At 50.1% G+C, this 26,627-nt stretch overlaps 1 protein-coding gene across 4 annotated transcripts; it reads left to right on the forward strand.

Moving 5' to 3' along the window:
* The first annotated feature begins 10,929 nt into the window (after positions 1–10,929).
* Positions 10,930–16,200, forward strand: KAZALD1 (Kazal type serine peptidase inhibitor domain 1). Of its 4 annotated transcripts, none has more exons than XM_049855194.1 (6): positions 10,930–11,057; positions 11,478–12,031; positions 13,239–13,399; positions 13,482–13,629; positions 13,820–13,914; positions 15,992–16,200. In XM_049855194.1, the coding sequence occupies exons 2-5, from the start codon at positions 11,533–11,535 to the stop codon at positions 13,912–13,914; spliced, it is 903 nt and encodes a 300-aa protein (XP_049711151.1). In that variant the 5' UTR covers positions 10,930–11,057; positions 11,478–11,532; the 3' UTR covers positions 15,992–16,200. The 4 variants fall into 4 exon arrangements, with proteins under 4 accessions (XP_049711151.1, XP_049711152.1, XP_049711153.1 ...); XM_049855195.1 differs by having other exon boundaries at positions 11,481–12,031; XM_049855197.1 differs by lacking the exon at positions 10,930–11,057 and adding an exon at positions 11,322–11,366 and having other exon boundaries at positions 11,481–12,031.
* The last annotated feature ends 10,427 nt before the right edge of the window (positions 16,201–26,627 follow it).

Consider the following 26,627-nt stretch of genomic DNA (forward strand, 5'->3'; position numbering starts at 1 on the left):
AACTGCCCCATAGAGTTTCCTAGGCGTAGTCTTTATAGCAGTAGATTGCCAAGTCGTTTCTCCTGCAGAGTGGCTGGTGGGTTCGAACTGCCGACATTTTGGTTAGAAGCCAAGTGCTTAACTACTGTGCTACCAGGGCGCACATCTTTTGATAATAAAAATTTTAAAAAGCAACTTATATGTTAAATGACACTTTGCCTAGTATTATAGATTCTACTAGCTCTTCCCTCGGCATGAGCTTTAGCCTCTCATACCCCAGAAGGCCCATTTACTCACCTCATCATTACACAAACCTATACATGTGATAAAATTTCATTTAAATACACACACACATACACACGAGTGCATATAAAAACTGGTGAAATTTGAATAAGGCCCGTAGTTTAGTTACTAGTACTGTAGCAATATCAATTTCCTGGTTTTGATAATTACACTATAGTTATATAAGATGTTGAAGGAGCCCTGGTGGAGGGGTGGTTAAGTGTTCGGCTGCAAACCAAAAAGTTGGCAGTTTGAACCTGCCAGCTGCTCTGAGGGAGAAGGATGTAGCAGTCTGCTTTCGTAAAGATAACAGCCTTGGGAATCCTATGGGGCAGATTTACTTCTGCCTTATAGGGTTGCTATGAGTTGGGATCGACTCAATAGTAATGGAGTTTTTGATTTTGGTTAGATAAGATGTTATTTGGGCGAGCTGGGTGAAGGGTACATAGGAATTTTCTGTGCTGTTTTTGTAACTTCTATGTGAATCTTTTTATGTGAATCTAAAATTATTTAAAAATTAAAAGTTAAAAAAAATCAGGTGGGGGAATCTTATAAGCCATCTTAAAATCTTAGGCTCTGAAACTTTTACTTCATTGGTAAAATTAGAAAGACTGACAATATCAAGTGTAGGCAAGGATATGGCATAATGAGAACTCTCATAAACTGCTTGTGACTATGTAAATTGATAGTCACTTTGGTAGTATATACTAATGGTGAATAGATGCATATCACATTAAGTAGCAATTTTACTCCTAGGTATATCCCAATTATATAAAAGTCAAAACCAAGTAAAATTATAGAGTTAGAAGTGGTTATTTGGGGGGGGAAGAGGAGGGATAATGATTGGAAGGGGTCACGATGGGGGCATCTAGGGGCCTTATCAATGTTCTTTGGGTGTTCATTTCGTAATAATTAATTAAGCTCTATATTCCATGTACTTTCATGCTTATCTGTTATACAGGTAGTGCCCAGGTTACAAACGAGATCCATTCCTGAGTGTGTCTTTAAGAATTTGTAGGTGAGTCGGAACAGGTGCATACAGTTCTTATTTAGCCTTACTTCAGTGCAAGAGGAAAGCCTGGTGGCTTAGTGGTTAAGAGCTACGGCTGCTAACCAAAAGGTCAACAGTTTGAACCCACCAGGCGGTCCTTGGAAACTTGATGGGGCAGTTCTACTCTGTCCCTATGAGTCGCAATCAACTCAACAGCAGTGAGTTTTTGGTATCAGTGCAAGAAGAAACCTTGGTGGTGCAGTGGTTAAAGATTGACTGCTAACTGAAAGGTCAGCAGTTCAAAACCACCAGTGGCTCCTAGAAGAAAGATGTGGCAGTGTGCTTCCTAAAGATTTACAGCCTCGGCAACCCTAAGGGGTCATTATGAGTCAGAATTGACTTGACAGCAGTGAGTTTGTTTTTTTGGTTTGGTTAGTGCAAGAAGCAGCCCTCGTGGTGCAGTGGTTAAAGTGACCGGTTGGCAGTTCAAATCCACCAACCCCTCTTCGCTCTTTGGGAGGAAGATACGGCAATCTGCTTACGTAGAGATCACAGCCTTGGGAACCCTATGGGGCAGTTCTGCTCTGTACTTTAGGGTCACATTACTCAATGGCAGTGGGTTTTCGGGTTACTGCAAGAAAAGGCTTGAAGTCTCTCAATGGTTTAAAAGCTGCACCTGCAGCAAGTGAAGGTGATTATGATAATTTGTTGCGAGTAGGGGGGTGGAGCCCAGTGGCGCAGTGGTTAAGAGCTCAGCTGCCAACCAAATGGTCCACAGTTCAAATTTGCCAGCCACTCCTTGGAAACCCTATGGCACAGTTCTACTCTATGAGTTGGAATCCACTGGACTGTCACACGGTTTTCTTTTTTCGTAGGGGGTAGGGGTTCGGGTTGGTTCAGTCATTTCAAAGTGAGGGCAAATTTACATAACATTGAAGGTGAAGTAAGAGTTGTCCCTAAATTGGGTGTTTGTAACCCAGGGAATTGCCAGTACTTAAAAATTAAAAAAAAATTAAAAACAAAAGGAGAACAAGAAATGTAGAAAGAGTCTAAATGATTTATACATCCTTACTAAGTCTATCAATAAAAAATTTTGACCAAATCATCAGGCAGATGGAGCTACAATTTCCATCTCAAAGGTGGAGGGGAGACTAAGGGGTGGTGAAGACAGAGTTGCTTCCTGGGATATAAGAAGAAAAGTAAACTGATGTCATTTGGGGCCTAATTTCTTTCTGCATGTCTTAAAGCTCTTTCAACTTGCCTTAATGTCTAGTATTCCAGAGAGCTAGTCTCCTGGCTATTCCAACTTTCATTTCATAACATTACTTGTAGGTGAATTACAATGGTTATCTTCCCACTCCTGTCCCAATTTCTACGTTTATCTCTACATTCTAACTTACCTATAAAAGTAGCCTCTGCTTTATTATTATGAAAATAATTTTACAAAATAAAGAATTGTACTTCAGGGAACTATTTGCCTCATTCCAAATTCTCTTAAGGTGCTTATTGATGATTTGTGTGATAAATACATGGTTGGGATCAGTATCCATATACTTCTCTTTTTCATTTTATTTTCCTGTACATATTTTTCACTTTGACTGAGTCCGCCTATTTGTCATAGTAGGTAGCTACAAAGCATCCCATCTTAATTATCTATGTTGAGTCTTTTTTTGACTTAACTGATTCTAATAGTCACAGGAAGAAGCACAATTCCTCAGCAGTCATCTCTAATGGGTCATTCTGGATCATTTGTTTCACTTCTGCTTCTTCCTCAAAGTTGCAACCCCACTATTTTTACCAGCTGTGTCAAAACAGGGTTCATGAAATGACAGGTTAGAATGCACGAGTCCTCCTAAGTAATTTATTACCAGCTTACACAATGACCCTTTATTGTCTTGTTTCATGTTATGTTGTTCATTTGTATAGGATCCATCTCATTATATGTCATTACATTTCACTGTTACTTCATGTGTGAGTGGCTGAAAGTGAATGTGTGGTGCAGTGAATTAACATGGCCTTTCTAGCCACAGTCTTTGTAACTCTCCCCAAACAACTGGGTAGGACTATGCAAATGAGGTGTATGGAACCCTTATGAGGGGACTGGTGAGTTTTGTCATCCCACTATGTTTAAAGAGAGAGACTGACAGAGAGGAGGTGTAACATGGAAGACAGAACAGAAGAGCTGTAACACCACAGACAGAGAGAAGTAGCAACAGGGAAACAGTGGCAGCAGAACCAGAAGACCAGCAGGAGACTGACAGGAGAGGGCACAGTGGGTTTCTTGGCCCATGGAACTAGAGCTGAGCGTCTTTGGACTGAGGCTTACTGGTGGAGTGGGGTGCCTCTGACACTTATTGGCAGAGCTGTAACACTTGGCCAAGCAGGGCAGAGGCCAGGCTGAGGAGCTGAGAGGCCAGAAAGAGGCATGCTTGCAGGCACAGCTGAAAAGAGGCTATCCTGATTGAAGAACTGTATCCTGAGCTTTCCTGAACCTGAATGGTAACCTGTTACTTCCCTAATAAACCCCATAACTGTGAGTGTGGTCTGTGAGTTCTGTGTGGCCATTGCAGTGAATTATTGAACGCAGCACAGAAACAAAGCACTGTGGGAGGGACGGTTGATATCAAAATCGGTAAAAAGGTTGGAGAAGAAGTATGTCTGACCTCTGCCTCATAGCCATCAGCCTTGGGCTGTTGGTCTTGATTCTCCTTCCCCCTTGTGAAGTTAAAGAAGGTCAGACACCTCTACCATGTCATTTTTACAGTTGGTGTCAGAAGTGGGATTTGTTGCAATGGCTCCAAACTCATGGAAGCATGGAAGCATGGAACTTCGTATAAGAAAGAATGAAGGGGCGTTGGAAGTGAACTTTTGATTCTTAGATGGTTACTTTGGTTGTTACCTATAAAGGCTGAAAGAAAAGTAAGAGATGTCATGCTGCAGCTGAGGAGAGAAAAGCCACATCTACAGTGGCCTCTGGGAAAAACCAGGCTAATGAAACTAGATGATTGAGAGGGTGCCAGGATCTACTTGTTCCACCTAGCCAGGGGCCTGAGACCATATGCATATGAAAGGCAAGATAGTCAAGGGGTGGAGAAGATGAAACTGGAATGTTTTAAAAAGGGTTATCTGTTTATTTGAATATACAATGGATACTGAATGTTTCTCCTACCTAGTGTTGCAACCCAAACCTGTTGCCATTGAGTTGATTCCAACTCATAGCAACCCTGTAGGACAGTGTAGAACCGCCCCATAGGGTTTCTAAGGAGCAACTGATGAATTCGAACTGCCAACCTTTTGGTTAGCAGCTGAGCTCTTAACCACTGCACCACCAGGGCTCCCCTAGTGTTGTAAAGAAGACATGAATGTATGATAGAAATGAATATTCAGTATTATAGATAAAAGAGTGTGTAACTCCGCCTTCAACTGATGTTTGATTGGATATTCTAAAAGTGGAACTAGGATTTGCCCCAAAGAAACACAGGCTGTTCATTTCAATGCAGTAACCCTGTGTATAACCTGAGCTCCACCCAAAACTTTCTGAGTTAGGAGCTGTGCATTTGAAAAGACATGCAGAGCCACCTAGAGCTGCTAAGAGAATAGGAGCTTTGCATTTGGATGAAGGACCTGCAGAAAAAAAAAAAAAAGGCTGTTTTGCTTTTTGAATTTCAAACAGTTTGCCATCGCTGGACACATGGAGGCAAGAAAACTCAGTGCCCATCAGAAGAACCCCCTTTCAGGACTGGAAGTTAAAGGGAGCTGGTGAGCAGACAGCTTGGCACACTGGTCTGTGGTGACCACCTGGGTCGGGTCTACTCATTAGTGGAAGTGGGGGAGGTTCAGCATTGAAGAGACTGGCTGAGTTTGGACATGTTCCATTGGTACCCCTTGACTTAGCCCACAGGGGTTAGGGATGAGAGAGAGAAAAGGAGAGAGGAAGGGTTAGCTGGTCAGAAGTGCAGGGAGTTGTGTGTGAACTCCCAAGCCTACAGCTGGAACCCATTGTGACCTAGCTTGGATGGCTAGGGATGAGCTGACCAGAACCCAACCAAATGAACAGAAAGATGTTTGACACTGTGAGCTGGTACAGACTGCTGCAACTTGAAGGCTTGCTCTGGAATGGACTTTGCTTGTGGATGCAGATGCTCAAAGTTCTAAACAGAACAGAAGATTCTTCAAGACCAAAGACCATGTTTTGTCTCCTCAGAGTACTGGTTTGATAGGGACAGGCAATTTAAACACTGGTGTCAGAATTGTAAAAAGTTTGGAGAGGAGGTCTGTCTGACCTGTGCCTCCTAGCAATCAGCCTTGGGCTGTTGATCTTGATTCTCCTTCCCCCTTGTGAAGTTAGAGGTCAGATGCCGCCACAATGCCATTGTTACAATATGATAACCTGCACACAGTGGAAAGCAAACTACATTCTACACCTCATTCCTTCTTCAGTGTAAGCATATATAGGAAAGGAAACAAAAAAGAGGCAGGACCATCTGTTTTCTTCAACAAATTGTAACTTTGCTCCCTTCGTCTGAAATTATTTTCCCTCACATAGGTGCAAAGAATGCTGCCACCTGCCCTTCTCTCTCCTTGTGGTACTCACATTATCTAGACCAGAGAATCCTTTTCCTTTGATCTAACAGGTCGCTATGAGTTAGAATCCACTCGATGGCACTCAACAACAGTTTTGCATGAATTCATAATTCTCTGATCAAGTATTTTCAAAGTATGAATATGCAAAGTCTTTTGCTATTACTTTATTAATGATGATACCCATAAGTGTTACTGAATGTACTTTGAGACTTAATGGATTAAAAAATGTCAGATGATGAGGATCTGAGGACTTACGTAGACTTTTAAATTGTCTTATGCAAATAACTCCCTCTTTGACAGTATTTTTACAATAAGTGGCATTTTCGTGGAACAAAAATCTCTACTTAATAAAAACAGATCCCTTGGTATAGTTAATATAGTGCCTGCTATGTGGCATAGTGGTTAATAGCTACGGCTGCTAACCAAAAGGTCAGCAGTTCAAATCTACCAGGCACTCCTTGGAAACTGTATGAGGCAGTTCTACTCCGTCCTATAGGGTTGCTATGAGTCAGAATCGACTTGATGGCAACGAGTTTGGGTTTTTGGTTTTACGTGCAGGGTGTATGGTGGAGCCCTGGTGGTGCACTGGTTAAGAGCTTGGCTGTTAACCAAAAGGCCAGCAGTTCAAATCCACCAGCTAGTCCCTGGAAACTCTATGGGGCATCTCTCCCTGTCACAGGGTCGCTATGGTTGGGATCAACTTGTCAGCAACAGGTTTGGGTTTTTTGATTCATGTACATGATGGAAAGGGGCCCTGTTGATGCAGTGTTTAAGCACTTGGCTGCTAACCGAAAAGTCATCAGTTTAAACCCACCAGCCACTTCATAGAGAAAGATGTGGCAGTTTGCTTCTGTAAAGATTACAGCCTTGGAAACCCTACGGGATCGTTCTGCTCTGTCCTATAGGGTCCTTACAGGGGCTGATTATCCAACAGGCAAAGTAAGTACGGCACCTAGCTTGCTACCAGATCATCTGTAGTGAACAATTCATTAAAAAATTTTTTTTTTTTTTTTACCACCACATTCTGCTTCTAGGTGTGGCTGCTATTTGTCTCTCTCCCAACCCTACAGCACCTTCCTACAGAATCAAAGCCTCTCTTCAAATTTGCAATCCCTGACAGGGGCAGATGACCCAGTAAAAAAAAAAAAAGACCCAGTAAGCAAGGTACAAAAAGACCCAAAAACCAAACCCACTGCAGTCCAGTCAATTCCAACTTAAAAAAGCACAGGATTATTTATGCTTATTTACTAATCTGTAGTGATCAATTTCACATCAAAGATATGGTGAAACTCATGTGAAATCGTTCACTACCGATGACCTGGTAAGCAAGGTAAGCACGCTGCTCACCTTACCTATTGGATAGTCTGCCCCCGGGGTTGCTAGGAGTCAGGGGTTTTTTGTAAGCGAGGTCAGGTTATCACAAACCGCAAGCCCGCCAGAGGGCGCTCGCTCCCTGTCTATCCAGACTTCTCAATCAAAGGCTCAGAAGAGGGGTTAAACTTAACCTTGACACTCAGGAAAAGTCTTTCACATTTATCTACAAATATTTACTTAGAGTCCGTGTGCCAGGCACGGGGCGAGGCTCACATCATACAGTGGTGAGTTAGGCACCTGAGCTTACAGTCTAGCAAAGGCTGAAAGTAAACAACAGGCTACAATTGACTGGGATAAGTAAAAAGTTTCAGGTCTGTGGAGGTTGTTTAAATATTCACTACAGACCTATAGGGTCGCTATGAACAGCAACACTTTTTTTTTTCTTTACAGGCCTTACAAAGCCAAAAAACAAACCGGCTGCCGTCGAGTGGATTCTGACTCATAGCAACCCCATGCACAACAGAACGAAACACTGCCAGGTCCTGAGCCACCCTTACAATCATTGTTATGCTTGAGCTCACTGTTGCAGCCACTGTGTCAATCCACCTCATTGAGGGTCTTGCTCTTTTCCGCTGACCCTGTACTCGGCCAAGCATGATGTCCTTCTCCAGAGACTGATCCCTCCTGACAACATGTCCAAAGTATGTAAGACACAGTCTCACCATCCTTGCTTCTAAGGAGCATTCTGGTTGTACTTCTTCCAAGACAGATTTGTTCATTCTTTTGGCAGTCCGTGGTATATTCAATATTCTTCGCCAACACCACAATTCAAAGGCGTCAACTCTTCTTTGGTCTTCCTTATTCATTGTCCAGCTTTCACATGCATATGATGTGATTGAAAATGCCATGGCTTGGGTCAGGTGCACCTTAGTCTTCAAGGTGACATCTTTGCTCTTCAACACTTTAAAGAGGTTCTTTGCAGCAGATATACCCAATGCAAAGCATCTTTTGATTTCTTGACTGCTTCTTCCATGGCTGTTGATTGTGGATCCAAGTAAAATGAAATCCTTCACAACTTCAGTCATTTCTCCGTTTATCATGATGTTGCTCACTGGTCCAGTTGTGAGGATTTTTGTTTTCTTTATGTTGAGGTGCAATCCATACGGAAGGCTGTGGTTTTTGATCTTCATTAGTAAGTGCTTCAAGTCCTCTTCACTTTCAGCAAGCAAGGTTGTGTCATCTGCATAATGCAGGGTGTTAATGAGTCTTCCTCCAATCCTGATGCCCCTTTCTTCTTCATACAGTCCAGCTTCTCAGATTATTTTCTCAGCATACAGATTGAATAGCAACCCTACAGGACAGAGTAAAATTGCCCCATAGAGTTTCCAAGGAGCCCCTGGTGGACTTGAACTACTGACCTTTTGGTTAGCAGCGGTCGCTCTTAACCACTAAGTCACCAAGGTTTCCACAGGCCTTAGAAGCCCGCAGCAATTCATTTAGACATTTTAAATGGCTGCCGCTCTGACTCACAGGCAATGATCTCTGCCCCCAATAGTTTCTGTCAAGCCAGGGGCCTCCCCTTTGGTGGCTCCATTAGCTAGCTCCACAATTTCAAGTCCCCGAGCCCTGGTGGCACAGGGTCACTATAAGTCAGAATCAATTTGATGGCAACAGGTTTATTTGGGTTTTTTGGATTACCCCTTCTCAAGGAGCCCTGGTGGTGCAATGGTTAAGCACTTAACTGCTAACCAAAAGATTCGCTGTTCAAACCTACACAGAGGCTCCACGGGAGAAAGACCTGGTGATCTGCTCCCATAAACATTATAGCTTAGGAAATCCTATGGGGCAATTCTACTCTGTCACATGGGGGTTGTTATGAATTGACTGGACAGTACCTAACAGCACCACCACCACCCCCCCTTATCAAGTATCTGGGTGGCGCAAACAGTTAAGAGTTCTGACAGGTTGGTGGTTCAAACCCACCCAGAAACACCTCAGAAGAAAGGCCTGGCAATGTATTTCAGAAAAGGTCGTAGTCATTGAAAACCCTATGGAGTTCTACTCTGACATACAAGGGGATCGTCATGAGTTGGAATCAACTGGACAGCAACTGGTTATCCCGTTCTCAGGGCTTCTTACAGTTCACTTCTGCTCCAGGTCCACATTTCAACTGCCCTCAAAGACAAGGAATTACTATGAGTCCAAATGACTCAATGGCAACGAGTTTGGTGGGGATTTTTTTGTTGTTGTTGCTTATAACGCAGTTGTTCGAAGCTCCGCTGCTAACCAAACGGTAGGCAGTTGGAATCCACCAGCCACTGCTTGGAAACCCTATGCTAAATTCTGCTCCATGAGTCGCAATCGACCCGAATGCAGAGGGTTACAAACTGTACGTGGCTCCGCCCATTCTTCTTACGGCTTAAAACCCGCGGGCTTTTTCTAACTTCCTAGAGTTCAGATTCCGACTCTCGCGACAGTAGGAGACCTCGCGTGAGGTTCGCTTGCCGCCCTTCCATTGACTTTTAAAAGCCGAGGGGACAGTGTACCCGGCCTCACCCACCGGGTTCCGAACCTCTCTGGCTGGGGGCGCGGTCTGTGTGGCTGAGGAACCCTTAAGGGACAGGGCTTGGTCGAGTTCGGGTGCGCTCCGCCAAGCGAGAGTTGCAGGTAGCATCCGGGAGCTGGACTCTCCGGAGCTCTAGTACGCATGCGGGGCGGATCCCACGGGGCGGCCCAGGCCCCGCCCCGAATTTCCGTGTTGGTGGGCGGTTCCTGCCCAAGCCACTCGGCTGGGGGCGGGGCCTTCTGGGTGGAGCCCGACGAAATAACCCCTCACCAACCGCAAACCCGGGGTTCCGCCCGGCACAAACTCGCCTGCAGCGCGGCTTCTGTAGGCCCCTTGGGGTAGGCCAGGGCGGGGCCTGGCAGACCCCGGGTGTGATGCGCGAGCCTCCAGCACGCTCTCTTCCCAGCCCCGAACCCAAAGTGCCACGGTGGCTCTGGTGGCGGCAGAGGGAACAGAGTGCCCCCGGCCCTACCAGCCTAGAAGCCATAGCCTGCAATCACGGCCCCGAGAGACGCCCGCGGGGAAGGCCCCCAGCCTGCCTTCCCCTGCGGCCGCTAGTCGGATCCGACCTCTAATCACCCGGCTCATCTTCGGGTTGAAGCACCTGCCGGATGTGGGGAGGGTGGAGGAGGCCAGACGTGGAGAGGCTGATGTAAACCCTGAGTCTCCGGTCGGCGCCTGGGTGCGGGAGTGAAGGCCGGGAGAGAGGGATGCAGGAGCAAGCCAGCAATCACCCCCGGGAACCCGGTCCTGGGCAGGAGGGAGAGGCCGTTCATTGGTTCTGCTTTCCAGGAGCGCCCAGACATCGAAGTGGAAAGACTTGGCACCGGAGCTCCTACCACTTCCCTATTATGCAACTGCTCTAGCAGACCCCGGGAACTGTAAAATCATATGGGACAGGGCCTGGCCGCTCAGTCAACTCTTAGCTTCCCAGCCACTTACTCCCCCCACCCCCCCCGCCCGGGCCCTCCATCCCGTTCTCTAGTCCTCGCAGCCCTCCCTCTCTTCCAGTTTCGGTGTCCGGTTACGGTTACAGCTCCTCTGTTCTCATTGTGACTTTGGGCCAGGCTAGGGGGAAGTGGCCCGGGAGGGTCCGGTGTGGCTGCATAAAATTGGCAGAACAAGGTTGGGGGGGGGGTAGTGTGCGACGTCAACGAGCGGGGAGAGGGGGCGGAGGAGCTGCTCTCTGAGTACAAGTCCGTGGGCTCTCTCAGAGATCCTCAGGCCGGAGCCGAGGTGGCTGGCGATCCCAGGCCACTGCAAGCCTCTGCTTTCTTTACACGGCCTCCTTTTTCGGACAGGAGTCGCAGCTGCACCGAAGGGCTTAGTCCCGAACACTTGGTGAGCGCCCTGGGCCCCAGGAAAGGGGCATCATCCCCCTACTCCCGCCTTCCCTACCCATTAACAACTCTACTTTTGGAGCCGCCCATTCCCATCCACCATCGAGGCAGGGAGTACCAGAGTTAGATGGTGTGTGGTGGTGGTGTGTGTGGTGGTGCGTGCGTGCGCGCGCTCCTGAGCTTTATTACCCTTTCCTCTCACCAGCGCCCAACCCCCCAGAAACAGCCCATTCAATTGCTACACGGCATAACTGGATGTTGCCGAGAAGATCACTAAGTCTCTGTGTTGAGAGTCTACTTCAATTCCAAGGTAGCAGGGCAGGAGCCTAGATGCCAGGGTAAAGCTTTGGTACAGGAAGCGGTTAGGTTGGCCCTTTGGTGCAGGCATGGCTCTGACTCCTGACCCGGCTTTCCTTCCTAGCAGGGTGCCAGGAACGCGCTGATGCCCCAAGTGCTTGCAGGGCTTCCAGCTAACCATGCCGCGGTCGCCCGCAGCTGCCTTGGCACTGCCCCTGCTACTGCTCCTGGTGCGGACGCCACCCCTGACCAGTGCGCGACCCTCCCGAGGCCCGGATTATCTGCGGCGCGGTTGGCTGCGGCTGCTGGCGGAGGGTGAGGGCTGTGAGCCCTGCCGGCCAGAAGAGTGCGCCGCGCCACGGGGCTGCCTGGCGGGCTCGGTACGCGACGCGTGCGGCTGCTGCTGGGAATGCGCCAACCTCGAGGGCCAACTCTGCGACCTGGACCCCGGCGCACACTTCTACGGGCGTTGCGGCGAGCAGCTCGAGTGCCGTTTGGACGCAGGTGGCGACCTTAGCCGCGGCGAGGTGCCGGAGCCGCTGTGTGCCTGCCGCTCGCAGCGTCCCCTCTGCGGCTCGGACGGCCGCACCTACGAGCAGATCTGCCGCTTGCAGGAGGCGGCCCGCGGGAGGCCCGATGCCAACCTCACTGTGGCGCACCCGGGGCCCTGCGAGTCGGGTACGCACGGTCCCGGGCCCCAACACCCAGCACTTGGGCTTCCTGGAGGCAGTACTCCCCGGCTCCCAGCGGCATTGGTCTCTTCTGGCCAGCCGAGCGGAAGAGATGAAGCGCGGGGGGCCTAGAGCCCAGTGTCAGAGCCTGCTCCTGCTGCTGGTCGGTAGAGGCCGCTACCTGAAGGTGCGGGCCCTGAGCTTTGACAGCTAGCTGAGAGCTCTGAGCAGCCTGAAAGCTCCAGACCCGCCTCCCAGGGACCGGCCCTCTGAGGGAGCATGCGCAGAGCCAGTGGTTGCCCTCAAAATTTAGAGACGGAAGAAAACCACCGCCCCTCCCCTCACTCCCGCCCCAACTGTTCCCAGACCCTCTGGAGCCCAGGCTCCGAGAATTGGGCTCCTGTGAGATGTAATCAGGTTTTCATTTGGGCAGATTCGGAGAGCAACCCCAGTGTCCCGTCTCCCGCGTTCTCCTAGGATTAGGGGCTAGTGAAGGGGGGTTGCTCTTTTAGGGCCTCCCCTCCCTCCAAGGGGCTGAGGGCCATTCGGGCCTCAAGTTTTCTTTGGAAGCTTTAGTAACTTTCACTTCCTGAGCCCGTGCTGCTCGGATTCTGGCTTGGCTGGGACTGCCGGGAAAGCAAACACCCCGCGGGGATCCCAAGGTTTTCCCCTCCTCTCTTCCCCTCCAGGCTTCCTGCCTGCTGCCCAGACCGGGTTTCTGGTTCTGCCTTTGCTAAGTGGAACCCTCAGGGTGTGGAGTGGGGGAGGGGCTGCTCTTCAGGGCTTTGGGATCCGGGCTTGGTTAGAAAAGGGGGAGGGGAGGCCAGGGAGGTGTTGATTACCAGCAAGGCAGGATGGGGTCCTGAAGGGTGGAATGAGGACAGGGGAACAATCAGGGACAGTGTTGCGGCTGCCATGCTGAGATGTGGGTCTGTGCCCTTGGTTGTGCATTGTCGCCGTGTGGCTCTGTGTGTGTGTGTGTGTGTGCGCGCGCGCGCGCATGCATGCATGCACATCTCCCTGTTTTCATGACCTTGTGTGTACCTGCATCTGCATTTGCGTGTGCCTGTCTGTGTACATCATGTCTTGTTTATGGATGTACATGTACGTCAACATATATTTCCCCATAAACGTGTCTACAGTGGTTTGTATATGTGGTCTTTGCTGGGTTGGACGTGCCATCCTGTTCTCAGGCCTCCCACTTCCACCCTCAGAACCCCAGATTGTGTCACACCCACATGACATTTGGAATGTGACGGGGCAGGACGTAATCTTTGGCTGTGAAGTGTTTGCCTACCCTATGGCCTCCGTTGAGTGGAGGAAGGACGGCTTGGACATCCAGCTGCCAGGGGATGACCCCCACATCTCTGTGCAGGTAGGGGCAGGGAGCAGAGACTTACCTCGGGCAGCCCAGAACCTCCATTGAAGGACCCTGATGACTCCTCCTCTGGCTCCAGTTTAGGGGGGGACCCCAGAGGTTTGAGGTGACGGGCTGGCTGCAGATCCAGGCAGTGCGTCCTAGTGATGAAGGCACCTACCGCTGCCTTGCCCGAAATGCACTGGGCCAGGTGGAGGCCTTGGCTAGCCTGACAGTGCTCACACCAGGTAAGGGGAAACCCTGAACTCTGGGGGCTGGGCAGATAGTGGCGGATTAGGGCTCTTGAATATTGTGTAAGAAACTGAGTCTGTGTGTGTGGGTTTGTGTGCACATACAAGCATGGCTTTCCCACTGGGAAATGCAGGCACCAACAGCCCCTCTCTCCTACCCCCTCTCCTTTGTCCTGTGTGTTTGCAGACCAGCTGAACTCCACAGGAATCCCCCAGCTGCAGTCCCTGAACCTTCTTCCTGAGGAGGAGGCTGAGAGTGAAGAGGGCGAGGACTACTACTAGGTCTAGAGCCCTGGGGCATGGGGGTGGGTGAGTGGGGATAGTATTCATCTCTGCTCTTGAAAAGACCTGGGAAGTGCACGGGGAGCAAGGCCTTTTCCAGGATGTCTTTAATCCCCTTAGTAAGGGAGATCATGGTGGTGTTAGTGCGGGGAGGGAGACAAAAGTTGGAGAAAGGGAGGGAGAGAGGCAGAGACCAAAAGAGGTGGGACTCAGAGGGGCCCATGAAGGAGGGGCCCATGCAGGAGATGCCCTGCTCAGGACAGTCTCCAGCATGGGCCAGCCAGGTGGAAGGCACCAGCTGCCTTCTGGTCCCAGGCGTGGGAGGGGGGGGCAGTGGGGGGGGTAGATGCAGGTTGGAGGCTGGAGCAGACACAAAGAGGCGAAGACACCAGGATCTTCCACTTTATTCTGGTAGCCCTCCCTCCAGTGCAGCCCAGCTGCTCTCCCCCGCAGACCTTTGTTCCTGCTACTATTTTCCTTGTCTCCAGCTTTGGCCTAGCCAAAGCTTGCTCAAAACTCACCTTCTGGAAGTCTTCCCTCTCTCATAAGTCCGAGTTACACTTACTAACTGCAGTCCTCTTTGTGTTCAGTGTCTGCTGCACAGGAGAGCGCAGTGGGACATGCTAAATATTTGATCATATATGGTTTTTCCTATCCTTCTGGAAACTCCATGAGGCCAGCGTTATGTCTTATACCACTCTGTATTTGACAATGCCTAGCACAGGACTAGGCGTACAGTAGGGACCCAATAAAGATTTGTGAATAAACTGAGACACCAAGATGCCCAAACAGTTCACCCAGATGTGCACATGAATCCCATATTTCCCTGGGAGGCCTCCTACACAAGAAGCCTGGCTTCCAGAAGCTGCAGAAAGCTGCAGATCTTGGCATCTAAGCACGTGCCTACCAGATGTACAGAGAAGGCTTGAGCTCAGTCTACCTTGCCCTCTAGGGAGGAAAGCTGGAGCCATCTGGCTGGAGGGGGGTATCCTCCCAGTCTGCTCTCCACTGAGGCTGGTCTAGAAATGGAAGTCCTGCCCCTCTCTTCCTCTCAGCTGGTCCCTCCCCAGGCCGACTGGAGAGCCAGAATATAAGGAAAAAAACTGGACGGAGGAGGGGAGAAGTTTGACCAAGTTTATGGGCTGCACCCTTCCCCAGCTTCCATCAGGGAATTCACCCATTCCCCAGCTAAACCCAGACAAAGCCTGTTGCCTCATCTACACGAAATGGGACCTGTCCTATCTGGCCGGGGAGGGGGGTGTCTCACAGAACCGCAATATATGGTTCCCCAAATCTCTCCCCGCACTCTCCTTACCTAGCCCAGGGATACTGACAAGGCGCAGTGTTGGGAAAATGTTTATTGAACGATTGGAGTGCATGAAAGAGTAAGTCAGGGAGGCCAAGACCCTGGTGTGCGGACGACGACTGCCTCCTACGCGCCTGGGCTCCGCCCGGAGCCTGGCGCCACCACAAGAGGGATAGCAGTGGCTCGGCGTCTGAGCTTGTCCTTTGGGGCCCTCCGCAGGGAGCTGGGCCTCTTGGGAGCGGCATGGTTCGGCGCCCCTATGCTGGGGTTTGGCCGCCCCTCCCGGAGACCCGCACGGCTCCGCCAGCTGCTGTCGCCTTGCTAGAGGACAGTTCTCACTGCAGAGCCCTGGCACCAGTTCGGCCGCCCCAGGAGCCGCACACGACAGCGCGCGGGTTGGGATACTTGACAGAATTTCAAAACAACCGCGGAAGCAGGAGTAGGGGTATGACCGGGCGGCGCGGGGGAGGAGGCTGTGCGTGCTGTTTGTCGTAGCGACCAGAAGGTCTCCTCCGCGGTGAAAGGGGAAACTTGGGTCTGGGTCCTGGTGTCCGCTGAGACTCGGCTTCTGGCTGGTTCTTTGCGCCGGGAGCCTACCCAGCTGGGCTCGCGGGCGCCCCCTGGCGGGCCCAGCGGTGAGCCCACGCCCACCTGCAGAGCCAGGGCTCCACGCGCAAGCCCGCCCCCCCACCCCGCCGCCCCAGTCCAGAGAAAGGCACTCGGGCCCAGGGAATCCGACTGACTCCTTGACTGCATTTCCACACTTTGTAGGATGTTCCGGTGCAGGCGTCTCGCTTCTTTGAGGCCTCAGTTTCCCCCTTCGCGGCCCCACAGCCAGGAATGGGAGGAACCCCTGCTGCCGCTCTCCCCCGCCTCTGCACAGCTGACCGGCTTTAATAACGTCGCTGGAAAGTGACACGCGATTTATTATTAAAGTAATGCGGGCGCGGGGACGGGAAAGGTTTAATAAACGTGCTGAGATGCCGAGGATTATTCACCGCAAATAAATGAGAGCGCGGGCGGCGTTTTAATAAATAATTTCCCTCCGTTCCCGGGGGAAGAAGGGGAGGGGGCACCCGAGCTGCTGCCAGAGCTGCGGGCTTCGCCTCCACCCGGGTTTCAAGACTTCCCCGCGTCTGTAGTCCTAGGTTGTTCACGCTCAGGATATGAGATTCCGGGGGAGCCGGCCCAGAGTGGTCCAGGTCTGGGTGTGGGAGAGGCTCTACCCACCCTACTTCGTCCACCTCCGGAATTTTAAGTCGTTTCCTTAAGATGCAGTGAATACGCTTCCTTCGGGCTCTGAACTGACGATCCGGATTAAAGATTCGACCTGGGATGGAAGGGTTAACTGAGACCCAGCCCTCTGCCAAGCCGAGGCTCATAGGTCCCAGGTCCTGGCCATTCTCCTCCCTGCTTGTGACTGACCCCGCCTGGGCTTCAGATGGAAGGGTGCGTGTACAGGTGCGAGGTTGCCACGCGTGTGCAAATGACCCTGACTCCTTCCTGGGGCCGTTGTGAGGGATGGGGCAGGTGCGTCTGGCTGCTTGTTACCACTAAGGCTCCGAAGAACGGTGCTGGAGGCCTTCTTTTTTTAGGCCAGCGCGGCCTAAACGGAGGCAGCCGGGCCTAAGCCTAACACCGGGCTCGTTGGTGAACGAGGGTCGATCGGAGGGCTGAGTAGAACTCGAGTCCCGAGTGGTAGGCCGCCCTCTGGGTGGGAGGCGCGAAGCCTGGGGGGCCGAAGCCTCCAGGGCAGCGAAGACGAACCCAACCTCAGAGAGGGCTGAGCATGCAAACTTTGGGGGCAGAGAACATGCCGACTGCTATCACCTAGAGGCAGCTTGGGGTGCACCCGGCTCCGCAGGTTCTGTGCAGAGTCCAAAAGAGGCGACATCTCTGGCGACACCTCTGGCAGCACTTGGGTGCATGGGAGGTGGCGAAAGAGTGCCATCTGGTGGATATTTCTGGTTGTGGTCTTAAGACCTGGGCCAGGGGACTTAAGATATGTTAACATGATACAGTTAACTTGACTCTGGAAAAATCTAAATAAAAAGATGCATTAATTTGTATTCATTTAGCATATGTGTACAAGTGAAATGTATGTGATAGACCTCTGGTGGTCCAGTGGCTAAGAGCTCCAGGGCTAACCAAAAGGTCCGCAGTTTTGATCCACCAGCTGCTCCTTGGAAGCCCTGAGGCGGTTCTCCTGTGTTCTGTACGGTGGCTATGAATCGGAATCAACCGGGCAGCAACGGGTGTATACCTGATAAGGAGCCCTGGTGGTGTAAATGGTTAAGCCCTGGGCTGCTGCCAGCTAAAGATTGGCGGTTCAAATCCACCCAGTGGCTCTGAGGGATAAAGACCTGCTGATCTGTTTCCATAAAAATTATAGCCAAGAAAACTCCATAGGACAGTTCTACTCTGTCATGTGGGGTCGCTGTGAGTTGGAATCAACTTGAGGCACCTAACTACAACAATAGCATATATATGATGTTATTATGTCATACTATGTGATATCTATATGTAATATCTATAATGAAGCCCTGGTGGCACAGTGGTTAAAGAGCTATGGCTGCTAAACAAAATACTGGCAGTTCTAATCCACCAGCAACTCCTCGGAAACCCTATAGGGCAGTTCTACTCTGTCCCGTAGGGTCATTGTGGGCCTTGTACATAGCAGTTGTTTGTGTCTGCGTCCCTGGGTGGCTCAAACAGTTTGTGCTTGACTACTAGCCTAAAGGTTGGTGGTTTGAAAACACCCAGTGGTGCCGGGGAAGAAAGGCCGGGAAATCTGCTTCCATAAAGATTATAACCAAGAAAACTCTACAGAGCAGTTCTACTCTTTAACACATGGGATTGCTGTGAGTCAAAAAGGACTTGATGACAGCTTTTTTTTTTATGATTATGTCTACAGGATCCTGTGCACATATATATGTAACTGTCTATGCGTATATGTGTGAGGGGTAGGCAGGCTTAATTCTCTGGTGGGCTTGGAGATTCCAGGGATTTTTACTCAAAAGCACAGGTTCTGTCACCTAGGACTCTATTCTGAGTGCGGAGGCAGCTGAGAACAGAAGGAAAGAGGCTGGAGACATAGGCTGATTACCTACTAGGATATATTGAGTGTTTCCTCAACCCTCTGAATGACTAGATCCTTTTAAAACAGGGAATAGCTATGTAAGTCAGTCCACAATGACAATGAAATTTTAACAGATCAAGTCTCACCTCTCCTCTCAATGTGGAGGGCCTCAGGAGGAAGGATGATGGGCTGGGAATGGGTGGGAATGGGGTTTGGGAGACTAGGGGTAGGAATAGGTTCTCTGAGGGCAGTGCTGGGAAGCACTTAGTGAGGTGCTGCAAGGGATGAGGTCTGAAAGGTGGTAATGGAAGCTCTGGGAGTTACAGGCAGATAATGGGGAGTGATTTAAGAACTCTTAGGGCAGGGATGGGGTAGTGGGTTGGAGATGAGGCCTGAGGGGAGTAATGAGTTTGGGATCCGGGATGAAGTTTGGAAGGGAGAGGTAGCTCAAACGACTGGGATGCACCAGTCTTGGGGTGAAACCTAGAAGCCAGCTCAGATGGAGTCATCTCTCCCTTTCTACCACCCCTCCCTTCCCACACTGGGATCCCTAATGTTCTCTAGGCCTGTCTCTGCTCAAGCTAGGTCCTAGATATACTGGGCAGAGGAGGAGAGCTTGGGTTCCAGGGCTCAGCTGGGCTTGGGGGACTCACCGGCAGGTGGGGTGGGGCAGGGCTCACATCACCACTGTCCCATGAAGTCTTGTCCCAGCCACATGGGTCATTGCCTACCCAGTTGCCAGTACCAGCTTCCAGTCTGGGCTCAGCCCAGGTAGTTCAAAGATCCACCTCACAACACACACACACACTCCTAGGGTTGAATTGTAAAAGGTGCTTCTGAATAATGATTCTTTTCTCCATTTGCTAGATGTTATTCACACCCAGTCAAGGCCAGGAGTCTCCAGGTGTCATCTTAATCCTTGGTCCGCAGTAACCTCATGCTTGTCCCCTCCTCTACTGGACCACTTTACTCCCAAACCAGAGCCTCTGCCATTTCTGTCCCTTCATTGTCTCTCCTCCCCTCCTTCAGTCCTTTTCTTTCCAGATTTGTCTTAGATCCGTGGGCTGTGTACCTCGTTGGTCAGGGAGATGGTGGGTGGAAGACAGGACTGGTTCCTGGCCTGGATTTATTTTTGACAATTCCTCTGCTATCTGGGTGTCTGAAGTCTCTTTGAACAGGGTGATAGTTACGAAATTCTGGTTTTGGTGACAAATGTTACCTACAGTCAAGTCTTACCTGTCCCCTTGGTGAGGTGTATCTTGGAAGTCAGGACGGACTTAAGGGTACTAAAGTGGGGAGAGGGTCTCTATGAGAAGTAATGGGAGCCTAGAGAGAAGTGATGACATCTCTCTGGGTGAGAGCTGGGGACTCTAGGGACAATTGCTCCTGCCTGCCTCCCACTACAGATCCCTGGAGCAGGGCTGGAGAAGGCCCCACAGTTCTCCTGGGTTCAGCTGGCTCTCCCGGGACACAGCTTCTAACTCTAACTTCCTCAATATCCTCTCCCCCTTCCCCACTGTGTAAACTGGCATTGGAGGGGTTACAATTGGGGGGCAGTGCTGGGGGTCTCTGTTGGTAGTGGTCTCTGAAGGGTAATAATGGGTCTTTGGGAGCAAAAATGGGGGCTCTGAGATCAAGGATAGGCATAGGGAGAGCATAAGGTTTTGTGGCACAAGTTTGGATCTCCGTTCTACCACTTTCTAAATGCATACCTTGGGTAAATGTCTTCACCTCCCTTATTCTGTGCCCTTCTCTGCAAATAGTGGTAAAACCTACTCCACAGGGGTTGTGATGAGGATTAGAGAGCTTGTAAGTCTGGAATGCAACAGCTGTTCAACAAATGGTCAGTTTTACTGGTTCTGCGCTGGTGATCTGCATGGGGATGGGGTGGGGGGCCTAGTGCAGAGCACCCTGATGAAGTTCCTGTGGCGGAGGATGGGGTCATGGCAATCTTGGCGCCTGCCTGGAGGATGACTTAGGAGGAGGAGAAGCGCTGAGGCAAGGTGGGGCTGGGCAGGGACTGGGTTTCCAGTGAGCTTGGCAGTCATCACCACTTCAACGCCCCCGCTCCCCACCCTCCTCAGGGAATCCCTGTCAGAACCAGAGCTCTAGCTCTGGGCTTACAGGGAGGGGCATCCCCCAAACTCACCTCCATCCATCTCTTTTATCTGGGCTGCTGAAGGGCTGGAGCTCCAATGGGGCCTCTGATGGGGAACAGATACAGACCAAGCGGAAGCAGCCGAGAACTGTGCTGAGCTGGAGCTGAGGACCAGGCCAGGGGGTCAGTGAAGACAGATAAAGCTCAGTGCAGCTGGGGGCTCAGGGGATCCAGGGGGAAGGGCAGCAGGACGCTGAGGGCTACTGGGGAGAGGTAAGGGCCGGAAGCTTCTGATGGGACCCATGTCCAGGACTTCAAATGGCCAGACAGGTCCTCTAATGACTCTTTGGGAGGAGGGAAGGGGCAGAACTCCCTCCCCTGGGTGTGAGTGCAGGAAGGCCAAGGTGCCAGGGATGGGGGCTGGGCCCAGGGAGAAGCTGAGACTTAGAACAGGGGAGAGCCCTCAAGGGTCAGCCCTGTGGCAGAGTTTCTGGGGGCTGCCTTACCTTTAAGGTGGAGATGGGAAAAGGGTTGGTAAGTAATTCTGAGATTTTAGTTCCTGTTTTAATTAACTTTGAAGGGCTTGGGGCCTCCCCTAGCACCAGGGAAGGGAGCAGAGTTGACGTTTATTTTCGTCTTTTCCCTTTTAAAGACAATTTTATTAAATCACTTTGCTTTTATTCTGGCTTGAACATGGGGCTTTTAAATGGAAAAGTAATTATTTTGCCTAGTTTGCTTATGGAGAAAGGAGAGTCAAGAAAGAGACAGAGACAGAGAGGAAGAGCTGCAACCTCTGCCAGCACACACGCACACACGATCCTGCTCACAGTCACACCAGCGTCAGTGTCAACACACATACCCTAACACTGGCACAAAGTGATGCCCCTTGCCTACACTTCCCAAATATAGACACCTCAGTGCTTGCAAGCACACACCCACATTCTCCTGAAGACATGCTCTGTCACTACAGCCGCACTTAGAGACAACATTTCTCTCTCTCATATACACTCACAACACATTGTGTTCACAGTATCAGTGCCCTCACAGGCACCCCAGACACCCACTTCTGGGCATCCATGGGCACAGATGTACACACACACATGCACTAACATATGTGCACGCACTCTGAAGCCGATTGAGGCCCACCATCATAAGTATACACGTGCACACACACTGAACAGACACACAATGGCACAGACTCTCATTCTCAAACAAGTGTACTCTGACCAGGAGACTTTGGGACAGACTTGGGTGAAGGGGGCGTAGTCATGGAGAAGGCGGAGGAGTGGTGGAACTCTCCCTCTCATTGGGGTTCCTGTTATTGTTGTTAGGTACCATTGAGTTGGTTCCAACTCATAGCGATCCCAAGTGACAGAACAGAACTGCCCCATAGGGTTTTCTAGGCTGTAATCTTTATGGGAGCAGACCACCAGGTCTTTTCCCATGGAGCCCTTGGGTGGGTTCCAACCACCAACCTTTAGGTTGACAGCCAAGTTGCTTAATCATTGTGCCACCAGGGCTCCTACTGGGGTTCCTAGGCCCCCAAATCTACCTATCACCCACCCCCCACCCCCGCTACTCCACGAGCCCCTTTCGGTGTCCTTATAATAGTCCTGAATGATTGGTAGTGGCATGTGGTTTGAAGCGTCTGGGACAGAGTCGCTTCCTGCCGCCTACCAGCACCCAACCCAGATCCCTGGGGCAGAAGGAGGAGATCCCACAGTTTTCCTGGACTCCTCCGCCCCTCGCAGGGACCTAGGTTCTAACTCCGGCTTCTCCAACTCCTCCCCACCCGCCCCGCTGTGTGAACCGGCGTCCGAGGGGTTAAAACTTCGGTAGAGCACCCCACTCCACCCCCACCCCTGGCTGGTACATCCAGGGCCAGTTCTCGGAGCCGTACCTGTACTTTGTCTTCATCTGTCACCCCTTCTGACAGTCAGATACATCTTGTGGGGGGGCGTGGGGGGCAGGGAAGCAATAATTAACCTCTCCCGCCTCATCCCCCAAATGCCTCGGCTGGCTGCAGCAGGATCTGCGCGAAGAAAGAGGGAAGGAGGGAAGAGATAGAGAAGGGAGAGGCGCGGAGGGAGAAATCCGGAGAGGAGCAGGAGAGAGGCCAGGAGGGAGCTAGGAGAAAGACCTTGACTTTTGTATTGCCCTGCCAGGCTCTTTTCCTCACCTTTCTCCTCCTCAAGGACTGCAGGAGACGGAGGTGACTGGAGGATGTGGGAAATCCTAGTGCCTTGGCAAACGTATCACAATTTCAGCCGCTACTGTATGGAGGGACCTCTGGCTCCTCTTGGAGGCTGGGGTGGGTTTGGAGGGGGCAGTGGTGGGGTCGGGGTCATATATTAGCTTTGTCCAGGGGCAAGAAGGGAGAGAGTGTGTTGGGTATACGAAGGGGAACTGGGGGGCACCATTCTGGTGTTTCACGTTTATGGCTTGTGTTAAGGATTAATTTTTCTTACATTCAAGTGGGGGGAGAGGCCTTGGGTTATTCCTGGAGAAGGCAAGTGATCCAAGTGCCAAGGAACTGTGGGTCAAAGGGGGCTTCCCATTAGGAGTGGAAGACAGAGGGCACTTTTAAAAAGTAATCAGAGTTTCGAGAAGAAGGAGGAGACGCATTTGACTTCAGCTAGGTTCTTGGTTGAGGCAGGTGGAACTGAGTTAGGCAAGAAACATCTGCAACCAAGGAGGAAAACTTGGAGGGGCATAGAGTATTCCAGGTGCCCAGAATGGAGCTGGAGTTGGTACTGGAGTCGGGCCCTTGGCTGGAGAGCCGCAGCCACCATGGAAGGAGAGGTGTTGCTGTGACTGGTGCAGCTGGTGGAGGGGGGCAGAGAGACAGAGGCCTCCCTGCCTGACCATTGGGCAGCTTGCAGGTTGGGAGATTGTGGCCGTTTCCATCCCTTTGAGAAGTTGTTAGTCAAATCTGTCACCCTTACAGCATCTGAGAAATAGGTCCTTTTCTCTAAGGTCCCTAACGGAGTTGTAGGCACGGCACTGCTCATGAGTCAGGATCTCTGGGTTCTCATTCTGGCTGTGCCACTAACAAGCTGTGTGACAGAGACAAGTCATTAACCTCTCTGGACTTCAACTGGCTCATTTATACATGGAGGGGAGGGGTTGATGAAACAAATTCTATGGACATTGCCAATACTGATGTCCTATAATCTAACTCCTTCTAAGGCCTGAGGAACCTTAAATTTAGACTCAGCTGTGTCCCCCCATACTCTGAACCTCTCCGAACCTTGAGCATACACACAACTTTTCTTTATGCAGGCCAAAAGATGCTCGTGTGCTCGCGTTCTCAATCTCTCTCTCGTACACACACATACGCACACAGCCTCCTGGCCCCGTGTACTGTACATCCCAGACTCCCAATCATCCATAAAATTTGCTCTGATTGGAAAGGAGCTGGGGGCCAGGGTACCCCAACAGAAAAGCTGACTCTATGTATTTTTCTTAAAGAAAGAACGGAAAACAAAACAGAAAGCCTAGCAGAGCTGGAAAGTGGAACGCCAAGACAGGAAGTGATCACTGGAAAAGGTTTGACAAATGAGGAGAAGGGGCACTAGGAAAGGGAAGAGACACAGAAAGGCGTGGAGAGAGAAAGAACGAGAAGCCTCAGCTCACCTTCAGGGGACTCGCTGCTGAGAGTGAGGAGTGAAATGTGCTGACAGCCTTGTCAGAAAATCACCTCAAAGCTTCCACACCCAGGTCTGTCAGGTTACATCTCCCCAGGGGAGGAGCCCCTGTGAGTCACAGCTGCCTGTGTCCCCTGATTCTACCCACACCCACCCACCCACACACAGAGCCCTGTTCCAGAAGTAAGAATTAATCCCTGGCTATATTTATATTTTATTCATCTGGGGAGAGGAGAGAAGCAGGACTGCCTGGAGTGAGGCCACCTAGGGTGGCCATAAGTCACCCAGAGCAACATGGTGCCTAGGATTGAGCTGGTCTTCCTGGCAATTATGGCATTTAAATAGAGGTGGGCTTTCTCTAACAGCATGGTGTCTAGAACATGGGTCACCTAGGACAGATAGGGACCCTTGGTATAGGCTTATTTCCTCCTGAAGAGGAGGGCTGGGGTTTGGAGAGAATGGTTCAGGTAGCCTCATTTGTGGTATGGAGATTCTATTCCCCTAACTTCTGATGTCAGGTGGTTGAGGCAGGTGGAACTGAGTCAGGCAAGAAACATCTGCTGCCAAGGAGGTAAACCTGGACAGGCATAGAGGGTTCCTCTGTCCCCTAATCCTCTTTGGATACACACTGGGGCTTCTCTGTCCCTGCCTCCTTTCTCCTACCTTCCTTTCTATATGAATAGGCCTGAAGTTTCAGCCCCAATCTTGTCTTTCACCCGGTCCCAGAGCTTCAACCATCACCTCAATAACATAACTACTTAATCTGAGCCTTTTGAAAATTCTTTCTATGTTCTTTATTTTTAAAATGTAGTACATAGATGTATGCTTATAAAAATTTCAAACAGTTTCAAAAAATTCAGGAGTACATAGAGTGAAAAATGAAAGCCCCCTTTCCTCCTTCCCTCTTGTCCTATTCTCTTATCCATAAGTAGCTGCTGTTAACAATTTAGTGTATATCCTTATTCGCCTTTTACATATTCACACCCCCTCCCACACACTAACTCACGAATACATTTTTTAAAAAATTAAAATTATTAGATAGATTTATCATGCCATACTATTATTTTGCAATTTGCCTTTCTTACTCAAAGAATATCAGAGATATTTTCCAGGTTAGTACATGAGGATATATCTCAATATATATGGATAACCCTCACATGTTGTTGTTGGGTTCTATCGACTGAATTCCAATTCATAGTGACCCATGTGACAGAGTAGAACTGTCCCATAGGGTTTTCTTGGCTGTAATATTTATGGACATAGATCTCCAGGTGTTTCTCCCATGGGGCCAGTGGGTAGGTTTGAACCGCCAACCTTTCGGTTAGCAGCCGAGCGCTTAACCATTATACCACCAGGGTTTTTTATATCCCTCACATGGCACTCAATAATAGATCTAACCCATTTCTTATTGATGGACCTTTAGGTTGGTTTCAAGTTTTTCCTCTCACAAACAATGCCACAGTGAGCCTCCGTGAATATGTCATTTTGCACAAAAATAAGTATTTCTGTGATTCAGATTTCAAGAAGTGGGATTACTGGGTCAAAAGATATGCTCTGGATATCTAGCCCTGACCTCTCTCCCAAGCATGAGACCCATGTTTTCTACTGCCAGATGAAAATCTCCAAGCCCTTCAAACTCAACAAATGCAATACCAAACTCATTACCACTTCCTCTCCCAACCTGCCACTTTGCCTCCCAACCTCCTTGCTTTGGTCAACATCATCCCTATACATGTTGTCACTCAAGCACAAAGATACACGGGTCATCTTTGATCAAGATGTCTATGTGTCCAGATTTGCCCTGTATTGTCCAATTTATGTGTGTTGCCCTGGTGAAATTATTAAGAACACTCCTTTATGCTTAAAACTGTTCTGGACTGTACAGTAAATTACAGTACAATCTATCACCAAGTCCTACCAATTCTTCCTTCCTTCTTCCCTCTGTATCTTTCCATTGCATGGCTCAGGATCCCATCCTCATGCTTGAATTGGAACAACTGACTCTAACTACCCTCCCCACTTTGCATCTCTCCTTCCTTCAACCCGCTCTTCCACTCCCACTGCCAGTCTTGTCTTTTTAGGCCACTACTTTGATCATATAATTCTCGCTCCCCATTGCCTACAGAACTGAGTCCATTCAAGATCCGTCATACTGTTGTGGTTCATCAGAGCAGATGATCTCCCATCCCCATAGGTCAGGAATCTGTGATTATCTTATCTGGAGAAGGCAACAGAATCAGGAACTGGGTAAAATGATCTGTGCCACCCAAACCTGCATGAGATGGCATGGCATGAGAAAGACAAATTAATAACCTATGAATAGAAAGGACTCCTTATGATCTGAATGAAGCCCAGAAGGTGGCTTTGTGTCTCTGAATTTAGATCTGGGAAGAGAGGCATAAAGAGAGGCCCTTTTGGGCAATACTCCCCCCATCTCATGCTTTCTCTCCCTTCTCACCACAATTCCAACCAGCCCTCCCCCAGTCCCCATCTCTTGTCCCAAGACTGCAGTCTTCAGAAAGATTTGTGTGTATGTGTGTGTGCTGGGTGGTTTCTGGTTGGCTCCCATCCAGCTGCTGCCTT

The sequence above is a fragment of the Elephas maximus genome, chromosome 16 (genome assembly GCF_024166365.1).
Source record: "Elephas maximus indicus isolate mEleMax1 chromosome 16, mEleMax1 primary haplotype, whole genome shotgun sequence".
Classification (NCBI taxonomy): Eukaryota; Metazoa; Chordata; class Mammalia; order Proboscidea; family Elephantidae; genus Elephas; species Elephas maximus.